Source organism: Ursus maritimus, unplaced genomic scaffold (assembly GCF_017311325.1).
Source record: "Ursus maritimus isolate PB19 unplaced genomic scaffold, ASM1731132v1 scaffold_10, whole genome shotgun sequence".
Classification (NCBI taxonomy): Eukaryota; Metazoa; Chordata; class Mammalia; order Carnivora; family Ursidae; genus Ursus; species Ursus maritimus.
In genome coordinates this window covers 18,640,447-18,652,130 of record NW_024423344.1, presented here as the reverse complement: position 1 = coordinate 18,652,130, position 11,684 = coordinate 18,640,447, and the positions used below count along the sequence as shown (strand labels likewise).

Genomic DNA, 11,684 nt, shown 5'->3' with positions numbered 1-11,684 from the left:
ACTCAAAGCAGTAAGACAGATTGATTTTGGGGGGGTGTATAAAGCATCCATTGCTTATGCCTCATACTCTAAAATCTATACGCAATCTTTATACTACATAAAGAATACAGAGAGACAAGGCTATTCCCTCTCACAAGAAGTTTAAAATCAGAATATGGTAATTGTACCATATATTAAATATAATTTTTAAAAATCCAGAGTAACTGGTAAATGTAGAATGAGTTGCTGAAAAATCTGAATAAATTTTAAATTTTATTCCCAAGTCCAAATGATGAAAAATTTTAAATTTATTGGAGTTTAGTTGTAACCCAGGGCAAGCTTCTGTTTATAAGCTAAACTAGCTTACAAATGTCTACAACTCACAATGCATCAGAAAAGTCATTATAAATCCGCAATGGAGAAAACCAGAACAAAGCAATACTGCTAAGACATAAATAAATAAAATCAAGCCAATAATATGAATAAGAGTTCATAATTTACTTTCAAAGTTGGTGTTCGATAGTACAGGGTTTCTCATTCTGTTCCTCAGTTTAGGAAGCTACCAAGATAGGGAAGGGATTAAAAAATGAACACGGCTGTGCAGAACAAGATAAAAGATACCGAAGCTCACGGAGAAAAGAAGTCTTTCATGTAGTGGGGTGAATAAAGAAAGGGGAAAGAACTGTTCCTCCTGGCCTGTCAGCTAACTGCTAAAGCCAACCAGGGGAGAAAGGCAATGGGAAGAGAGATTCTCCAAAGTGAATCTGAGTCAAATCCAAACTGTAAAGCGCAAGAACTGTGACTGATAATGATCTTCCACACTTCCGAACCAATATAAGAGTTCACTACCACTACCAAAGCCAGGTATAGGTCCACACACTCACGTTCAGTAATTCTTTTCTAATGAACGATGTATAGTAGAGATCAAATGGTACAGTGATGGACACTACTGTCAGAAGACCTTGACTCTAGTTGGAGCTCTGCCACTTATTACTTTGCCTTGAACAAGTAATTCAGCCTTTCTAGAACTAATTCACTACAATAAGGCAAAATATTGAGCTTGATAATATTTATAGGGTACTTTTAGCTCTTAAATTATTCCATTGGATTAAGGGCATTTTAATGATCTGCTATTTAAAAAAAAAACCCTCTACGTGCCTATTTATACACATACATACATACATACATATGCATACATCCCATGCACGCATACACATATATAAACATACACGCATGTTATTTTGGGGAATTGGATTCCTTAAATAATGATTTATAATAAGCATATCAGTTATTTGTATATATTTTTACTTTAATATACAAATCTGAGGTGTTAAAAGTTTTACTTTCTTGCCATTTTACTATCCCCTCCTTTTTATTTATAGTGTTAATTACTATGCAATTAGTATGTATCTTTTATCTTAAAAAGTATATGCATGTATCTGTATATCTGTCTGTCTGCCTGCCTGGTGTCTTGGACCAAATTATTAACTAACATCATTTAAGAAATACAGAGTCTCAAATAATAATGAATCATTATGGTGACAAATAATCAATGTTCAAAAGGGAAGTTTCAGGTATTCTCTAACTAAATACAAACTCGCCAACAAATCATGTCAGTCATGTGCTTCTGAAAACCTGGAATGGGCTTATCAACTCGTGTACAGATAGGAAAAAAGCAATATTGTTTTTTAGTGGTGTATGCAGAGCACTGGTGCTAGCATGGGCAGCCACCTCACACCTACACACTGTATTCTGATCAATCACAGCTGAGGACACAGCTGGTGGATGGAGAGTACTTTCAGAATTATTTTTTTTAATTTTAATTCAATTAATTAACATGTAGTGTATTATTAGTTTCAGAGGTAGAGTTCAGTGATTCATCAGTTGTATATAACACCCAGTGCTCATTGTGTCATGTGCCCTCCTAACGCCCATCACCCTGTTACCCCATCCCCTTACCCATCCCCCCTCCAGCAACCCTCAGTTTGTTTCCTAGACTTAAAAGTCTCTTATGGTTTGTCTCCCTCTCTGATTTTGTCGTATTTTATTTTTCCCTCCCTTCCCCTATGATCCTGTTTTGTTTCTTAAATTCCACATATGAGTGATATCATATGATAATTGTCTTTCTCTGATTGACTTATTTTGTTTATAGCATAATACCCTCTAGTTCTATCCACATTGTTGCAAATGGTAAAATTTCATATTTTTTTGCTGGCTGAGTAATATTCCAGTGTGTGTGTGTGTGTGTGTGTGTGTGTGTGTGTGCGCATCCAGGCGCGCGCGTGTATCACATCTTCTTTATCCATTCAACTGTTGATGGACATCTGGGCTCTTTCCATAGTTTGGCTATTGTAGACACTGCTTAGAATTATTTCTGTCAGTTAAAATCTAAAGATAGGTTCTGCTTTTCACATGACCAAAGAATATGCAAAAAGGCCAGTTGAAAGGGAAAAAAAATTGAATGTAAGCTATGATATCTATAAAATTAGACCATTAACTTTCTTGGTCTCTTTACTACCATGAAAATCTCATTGGTAGTAATTTACTAGGTGGTGCTCTGTTGGTCTTTCGACAGTTTAATAATCCTCATAGTGCAAATAGAACTTTCAAAAAATAAAACATGACTCATACAAATAAAGAATGAAAGAATGTCAAAAATTTAATAACTTCTTCATGAGGAAACTATTAAGATGGTAAAGCCAGTTCACAGAACGTTTTGAGGAACTGGTCATGTACAGGCATTTGGAAAGGAAGGTTAGAATAAAACAGGTTAGACACAGAACAGGTGAATGTCCCATGGAGCAAAAAAATACACAGGACATGAGGAAGCATGGGGCCTTTAATAAACAATAAGGAGAGCATCGAACTATGAAACATCCCCCCAAATAATTAAATAAATCCTGAAGGGCCTGTTAACAACGCTTCAGTGTGACACAGAAAGGATACACTGCTCTCCCAAACCCGATGTGCCCTATTTCCAAGTTTCAGAAAGTCTTTCTTACTTTTAGAAGGTAGTTTGCTATACCAGTGTATCATGTATCAAGGATAACAGTCATGTAGTTAATCAACTACTGGAAAAAAGAAAAAAGAAATTGAAGGAGGAGAAGATGAGGATGTTATAAAATAGTACAGAAGGGCAATACTTTTCTTATGTATCAGAATACCATGCATTAAGAAATCAATTTGTCCAGTTATGAACATCGCCATGTCCTAAAAATTTAGTATTATAAATCTCAAAAATACTAATAAAGACTAATATATAACTAAATGGAGATATCGTCCATTTTAAAACATGTTCACAAAACATTTTAAACAATTATTTACAGCATTTAGCTGTGATAAGAAATGAACTGCTTACTTCCAGAATCAGTGAGCTTGTCATTAATCAGTACTTTAGGATTTTGGTTGCCATAACAACATGACACAACTTTCATCATTACCATAAACCCAGCAACTCTAAAAATAGCTTATTTCAACATTCAGGCTCTGTGATCACTAAAATTGAGCTTTATTACAGAACCACAGTTCAGAGTGCAATCAAATGCATCACAGGAGAGAAGAAGTCATTAACGGTTTAAGCCTGAAAAACTAAAAAGAAAAGATGATAATATATTTATAAATAATACATGGGTTAAAGAATTTTTCTTTTAACATAATACAAACATCAAAGGCGTCACAATGGGTCAAGTCAATTTTCATCCCAGGTCAGTTTCCTGTCACTCACTGTAAAATTAAAGTATATCTGAGGGGCACCTGGTTGGCTCAGTCGGAAGATCATGCGACTCTTGGTCTTGGGATTGTGAGTTCGAGCCACACGCTGGGTGTAGAGATTATTTTAAAAAATAAAATCTTTTTTAAAAAAGCATATTTTACATAACACCATGCCCACAAATCTCATATAAGTGTTACCTATCATGCAAACATTTTTCAGCTTCCTTTAAAAATAATAAAATAATATAATCTCAACATAGAAAGGACTAATAAAAATACAGTCCATTCCAGTGTTAAACAGAACAGGTTTTGGAATCAGAAATACTGGATTCAAATCTTGGCTCTGCTTCTTACTAATTGCTTGCCCTTGGTTCAATTACTTAACCTTTCTAAGCAATGTCCTCTTCTGTAAAGAGGAAATCATAAATCATGGACTCACTGGGAGGATTAAGTGAAGTTAATGGATCAATCTTGCTGAGGTATTCAGATTTTACATTGTAGGGGTTGGGGTGGGGCAAGGGTGAAAACAGAACAGTTCAGAAGCTAATGTGATAGCACACACACAGATGACACTCCCTTGGACCACATGGTAACTGTGAAGATGTTCAAAAATAACTAGTTTCCTCTCACATACTTTTTTCTAGATAAACATTTAATGAAGTGGTTCCATGGGAATTTTGATTGAAGTTATATTGAATTTATTGGTTTAACTATATCACATAACCAGTTTGAGAAGAATACTATGTGACTATGCTGGAACACTGAAAATCTACAGCAAACATCACACTTAATGATGAAATATCAGAAACATTTTCATTAAAGTTCAAAATAAGATATGCACATTCACTATTACATTGGAGCTCTTAACCAATATAATGAATTTCGTTATAAATACTGAAAAAATTAATGAAACTCATTGTTCTTAGATGTCTTTACCCAAAACTAAACAATTGATAAGCTAATAGAACTAAAATAGAGTTTAGTTGCTTGGCCAGATTCAAAATTATCATACAAAATTTAGTATGTTTCCTATACACCAGCATTATCTAATTAGAACAGGTAATGGAAAATAAAAGATCTTATCACAGTCACAGAATTATTTCCTAGGAATAAACCTGTTAATATATAGAGAAGATTATATGAGGAAATTACAAAACTTTATTGAAAATTCTAAAAGATCTGAATAAATAAGCATACCATGCTCATAGATGGGAATATTCACTAATGGATTATACTTTTTCAGTTCTTTTTTGCTCATTCTTAGATTAGCTTGGTGAATGTTTCATATGCACTTGAAAAGAATGTTCCCTTCTATAGTTGTGTGTGGTATCTCTCTAGTAGAGGTTGAGCTGATTAGTGGCATTGTTCGGTTTTCTACACCATACTAGATTTTTGTCTACTTTTTCTGTCAACTGCTAAGATAGCAGTGTTGAAATATCTACTTTTAATTGTCAGTGTATCTATTCTTCCTCAATTCTTTGAGCTTATACTGCTTGTTTTTTGAAGCTCTGCTATTAGTTGCACATATTTAAGATAATTATATGTTCTTCATAAACTGATTCTATTATTATTGTAAAATGTCCCTCCTTATCTTTGGTATCTGTCCTGCAGTCTAATTTTTCTGATAGTAATATAGCTACCTTAGCTTTATTATGATTAGTATTTGCACAGTATATCTGTTACCATCCTTTTAAAGTATCTGTATCTTTATATTTAAAGTGGATTTCTTAATAGATAGCAGACAGTTGGGCCACACATTTTCACCTAATCTAAGAAGCTCTGCCTTTTACCTGGAGTGTGTTAAGTCTTTCACGTTTAATATAGTTATTTATAAGGCTGAACGTAAGTCTGTCATCCTATTTTTTTTATATTTGTCCCTTCTGTTCTTTTTCCTTTTCTGCTTTGTTTTGATATGATTGTTTTTTAGCATTCTATCTTATCTATCGGCATGTTAGATAATTTTTATTTAAGAGCTTGCTGCAAGGTTCACAATGTACCTTCAAAAATATTATATAATAACCTTATAACATCATAAATGTACATTTCTACTTTCCTCCCACTCTATCTTTTGTGCATTTGTTGTCATGAATTTTATTTCTATGTGTTAAAAATTCCACAATTCACTGTATTTTTGTTTTAAATGGTCAACTATCAACATCTTTTATATTTAGTATTTCCTGTGCTCATTATTCCTCTGTGAGTTTTCTTCTGGTATTCTTTTCCTTTAGCCTGAAGGACTTCTTTTATCATTTCTCACAGTGCAGTGTACTGGCGATAAATCCTCTCTGCTTTTGTTTATCTCAAAATGTACTTAATGCTCTTTCAGTCTGAAAGATACTTTTGATGAAAACACTATCAAAGTAGATATTTAAAGATGATATTCTATTGTCTTATGGTTTGCACCGTCTCTAACTAGAAGTCAGTAATATACTTACCATTATTCCCTGCTAACAATATGTCTTTTTCCCTCTGGCTGCTTTCAAGATTTTTCTCTTTATTAATGGTTTTCAGTAATTTGATTATAGTGTACCTCGGTATAGTCTTCTCTGTTGGGTTATTTAACTTCTTGAGTCTGTGGGCTCATGTTTTCTTTTCTTTTTCTTTTTTTTTAAGATTTTTCTTTTTTTTTAATGTTTTTTTAAATTATATTATTTAGTCACCATACAGGTTCATGTTTTCTATCACATTTGGAAAAAGTTGTTTTATTCAAATTTTTTTTGACTCAATCTCACTATGACACTCCAGTTATGCCTACTTTAGACTGCTTACTATTATGTCACAATTCACTAAGACTCTCCATCTTTTTCTAGTATTTCATTTTTTTCTTCTGTGCTTCAGTTTGGACGGTATCTACTGTACTCTTTTCAGGCTGCCTGATCTTTCTCTCCGTGTCCAACTGACAGTTATGCCTACTCAGTTAACTTTTCATTTTAGATATGATACTTTTTGGGTACAGAATTCTCATTTTGTAAAATTCCTTATTTTTTCTCTCAGTATAATAATGTTTTCCTTTAAGTCCCTGAACACACTGTAAACAGCTGTCCTAAAGACTTTACCTGCTAGCTCTATAAATTGTCATTTGCCAGTTTTTTCTACTGACAGATTTTTTTCTAGTTTTGGTTCATATTTTCCTACTACTTCACCTGAGTACTTTTTTATTGCATTATAAATGCTACACTGCTGATCGTCTGCATTTGTTATCATCCTCAAGAGTGCTAAGTTTTGTTCTGGAAGGCACTTAATTTAGTTAAAGATCAGCATGATATTTTAGAGTTTGTTTTTAAGCTTCTTTGAGTCTAAAGTAGCCTTTCCTGTAGGACTAAATTAACTCTGCTTTTAAGGCTTGGACTTTGTGAAGTCTCTAAAGCACTGTGTAAGCTCCAGTTATTTTTCAGCTCACAGGTTTCCAGTAACTGTTCTTTCACTAGTAGTCCTATTTTCCCCCAAAACTACTTTATTTTTATTGATACAGGTATTCCTTTTTTTTTTTTTAAAGATTTTATTTATTTATTTGACAGAGAGAGACAGCCAGCGAGAGAGGAATACAAGCAGGGGGAGTGGGAGAGGAAGAAGCAGGCTCCCAGAGGAGAAGCCTGATGTGGGGCTCGATCCCAGGACTCTGGGATCACGCCCTGAGCCGAAGGCCGACGCTTAAGGACTGTGCCACCCAGGCGCCCCGATACAGGTATTCCTGATCGTTAATATGTGTGGCTTAAAAGGAGGCAGTTAAAGAAAAGAAGAAAAAGAAAAAATTATTCTGTCTACCTCTTTAAAAATATATTTCCTTTAAAGGCATTATTTTTTAATTATTAAATTATTTTCCTAAGATGAAAAAGAGTTCTCAAATCACATCCAATTTCTGATATGCTCACTTTAGGAAGCATCTATAATTTCCTTTATTTCTTAAATTACTCATAGAAATAATTCTGAATCATCAAGAAAAGACATTGAGAATAACATGTATTTTTAACTGTGGTTTCTGTAATCTAATCTCTATATTTACACCACTAAAAGGTGACTACTGGGGTTTGGCACTGAAAAAAGAACACACCCTTCTAATTCACCCCAAGGAAGAAAGGAAGGAAGACATCCTTAAAACTATTTTCTTTCCCTTTTCTTCATTTCCAATACAACTTTACTTCCTGGCATTTATTCAATAGTTTATTTCGAGGCTGAGGCATTCAATCAAAATCTCCTTTGAAAGGCAGTCAAACTCTTTAAGACAAAGAAAAGGGAGACAAGAGTGATAGCTGTCCCAGAGGTATTGCAACCATAGTAAAGTGCAGGAAGGCAGAACAGTAACAAAATTTTAAAAAAGATTAAAAAAGAATATTTTATATTTCAAAGATCTATTTCAAAGAAACAATTGACATTTTAAATAAAATATGAATAGAAAAGAAATTGGTGACATAAAAAATGAATTTTGATTAAAAATGAATTATCATTTTGAAAAGGTTCAAAATTTAACTGAATAAAAGCTCTGTCCTATTGTCTCAAATGCTTTATAAATAAGATCAAATATTGTGCCTATACAGTAGCAGAGATAAGGACAGAAGTTAATTTTGAAAATAAGAAAATGCCATCAATAAAAAAAAAAGGGAAAAAAAGCAGTTAGAAAATCTGCTTTCATGGTGAATCTTAAATTTTTAAAATAAGTAGCCAAACTGATATCATATTTTTTTCTTCTGAAAATATACTCACAGGTTACATTTTAATTTTAGAATCCTTTGCAAATAATATCTTAGAAATTTTCTAATGAAAATAGTGATAAATAGGTAGTAACCAATTTCTCTTAGTTGTCCTATTATTATATACATATCTCAATTTTTAAATGTCACTATATTAGTAAAAATTTATAACAGGATGTTAGGTACATACTATGAAAACAAAATCCTAATTAAAAACTTAGATTTTAAAAAAATATACCAAAAACTATGTACATTTGGCTGTTAATAAAACAACAAAATTTACATTATTATTGTTAATAAAATAAAAGTAAACAGAAAACTAAAATACTTCAGTAATAGATGACAAACATCTGATTTGAAATATCACGTAAGCTTTAGAAAATCTGAGGAGTCCTCACAGATAAAGAGTTTAGACAGAGTCATAGAAAGTGCTTAATCCCACTGCTAGTTCTATAACTTTACTTTAAACTATTATTAAAGTTTACGAAATGGGGAAAAATCTATTAAGAGTATCCCTGAGTCTAAGGATGTAACATACGCCTTTAAAATTTTGAGGAATGCTGTCAAATTGCTCTCTAAAAGGATTGTACTAATTTATATTCTCATCAACAGCATATGAAATAATGCCCATTTTCCCAGACCCTTTCATTAGCAAATAACAAACTTTTTATTGTCAGTAATCTGCTAGGCCGAAATTCTCATTGCTGTTTTAATTTGCATTTTTGATCATTACTATGTTCTCATTATGTTCTCATATTTATTTTCCATTTGCATTTCTTCTGTGAATTGTCCAAACATACAATGCCTGTTCTTCTACTGTTTTGTCCTGATTTGTGGGATTTTGTTCAATATTAAGGATAATACATGAAGGATAACCTGTCTGTTACATAACTTGCAAATATTGTTCCACATTACTGTTTATATTTTAACTTAGTTTATATTGTTGTTTTCTGTGAAAAAAACAAAAACAAAAACTTTAAAGAGTTTTGTAGCCAAATCTGTCCATTTTCTCCTATGGCATCTGGGCTACTTACCATCCTTTATAAAACACATTAAAATTTCCCTTCAATTGGCATATTATGAAAAGAAAAATGGTATGTTTCATATTTAGTGATGCCCCAAACAACTCAACACTCAAATACTAAGACTGAAACATGTGATTAAATCTAAAAGAGCTGCAGGTATTCATTTAAAAAAATAATTTAAGAAACACACACAACAATTTGAGCCATGGCATAATGGAGTTTCTTTTACAATCTCTCGGGTCTTTAGAACTCCAGTTATGTAGATAATATGAAGTCTTTTAGGATAATAAAATATAAAAGTAAAAAACAAATTAAAATCATTCACTCTAACTACACCTAATATGGTCCATCCCATTTCCTGCCAATTCTAATTGGTATCAAACTTTTCTGCATGTTGAGCCAAAAGCTGCCTCCTTGCTTTATTTACTGCTGTAGACCTACTATCCAGAACAACAGAAAACAAGTGTACCGCCACCTCTGTACCACTACATCCTTGCAGATAACTGAAATTTTTTCTTCAAGTTTGATTATTCTTTCCTTACTGTACTTTTTAATATAAGTATTTGTCCACATGTCTAACTGACCCAACAGACTATAATCTCCATGAAGACAGTGCAAATGTCTTTTAAATCTTAATCCTTGCCTGTTATATAGAAAGCATTTAATACAGAACTGGGTGAATGGAAAGAAAAAAAACGCATAGAGTTAATTGTCTAATTTCCTGCTTTTAGACAATTTACATTTGTCAATATATTCCTTATAAACAAGAAAGTCAGACAATATGATCTGTCTCTTCTAACCGTAACTTTCTAAGATTTTAATATATAGTTCTTTGTCTTGAACACATTCCTGATAAATATGTGATATTGAACAATTAAAAATATATCCCCAGATCCAAAACAGTCTATAAAGTCATTCATCTGCACTGCGAAATTAATATATTATTGATCTTCCATGACATTTTCAATGCCATTCTGACATGTTTGTTAATATAGGGAACTTGGCATTATGGCTATACACATCCAATTATATTCACGTTAATTTTATAAACCATTCACTACATAGAGACTTTGGAGCTGTATACATGCAAGCAATAAATATGAACAGGGTCTCAGGTCCGATCTCTTAGGGGTGCTCAGGCATAACACAAGGTTGGTAACTAGAGATCTTCAACGGTAAATCTATTCTTGAAAATAAATTTTTTCTAAGAAATGTGCTTGATATTTTTAAAAATATATGAATCTTTACCAACTAGTTGAAACCAAAAAAATACTTACTTCACCGTGGCACTTAAAAGAAAGTTCAGCTGTGGCATAAGCAAGCTGTCTGGGGCTGACAGGTAACGATCAAACTGAACCTACATGAATGAGAGAAAGAGCATATGTTTGCCAGTAGACATCTCAAATAAACTCGCACTTATAAGGGTTAAATCTTAGCAAATACACCATTGTACAAATAATCAGTTCTTTGTGATCAAGATGAGTTACTGCTTCAACATTCTAACTAAAATTCCCTAAAAGTGTCGACTTCTTAATGTAGTCAATATCAGCAATAGCTACTTTAAAAATTCTGAATCCAAGTCATTCATTCTAATCTCCTTCACCAAACTTTTGAGTAACAATATTAACAAGAAAAGTCATCAGATTTCAAGTCTATCTTACTTTCTTAAATCCACTCTATTTGTTAATTGTTAATTTATCTATTCATTCAACCTATATTTATTGAGTAGCTACTATTAGGAAGGTACTGTATTAGGTAAAGTGTATGTAACAGTGAGCGTAAGAGGACAGTCCCTAGCTTCACAGAGCTTATGATCTACTGAGAAAGGTAGTAAACAAATAATAATGTAAGTAAATATAGAATTACAAATTGTGTTAGATGCTATGAAGGAAAAACACCAAATTACTATAAAAGTGTGAATCAGGAGGATGGACCTGGTTTCTGTGTTTGGCAAAAGAATCTGAGGAAAGAACATTTGAAGTGAGATCTTAAGAAATGAATAGAGATTAAGTAAGAGCGTGTGTAGGCGGGGTTCAGAGGGTAGCATGGATGGGACAGCATGGATGAAGGCTTGAGGTGAAAAAGAGAATGGCTAACAGAGATCAGTTCATGTAGGTCTCCTACTCTTTTTTAAAGGATTTTAATTCTTATTGGTAAGAGCATTTAGGAAACCACTGAAGGAGGGGAATAAACTGATTTAAGCTTTAAGAAGCTATGTCTGGCTACAGCAAGAAGGGAAGATTGTAATGGTAGATGCAAGGACACCCAATAGGTAGCTATT

At 32.9% G+C, this 11,684-nt stretch overlaps 1 protein-coding gene across 4 annotated transcripts in view; it reads right to left on the bottom strand.

The window, feature by feature from the left end:
* COG6 (component of oligomeric golgi complex 6) overlaps positions 1 to 11,684 on the bottom strand; it is an 86,589-nt gene that overhangs the window by 4,369 nt on the left and 70,536 nt on the right. For all 4 annotated transcript variants that reach the window (XM_040622288.1, XM_040622295.1, XM_040622292.1 and 1 more), the window contains one exon: positions 10,681 to 10,760. In XM_040622288.1, coding sequence (XP_040478222.1) covers positions 10,681 to 10,760 — 80 coding nt within the window. Of the gene's footprint in view, positions 1 to 10,680; positions 10,761 to 11,684 lie in introns of those variants that run through there.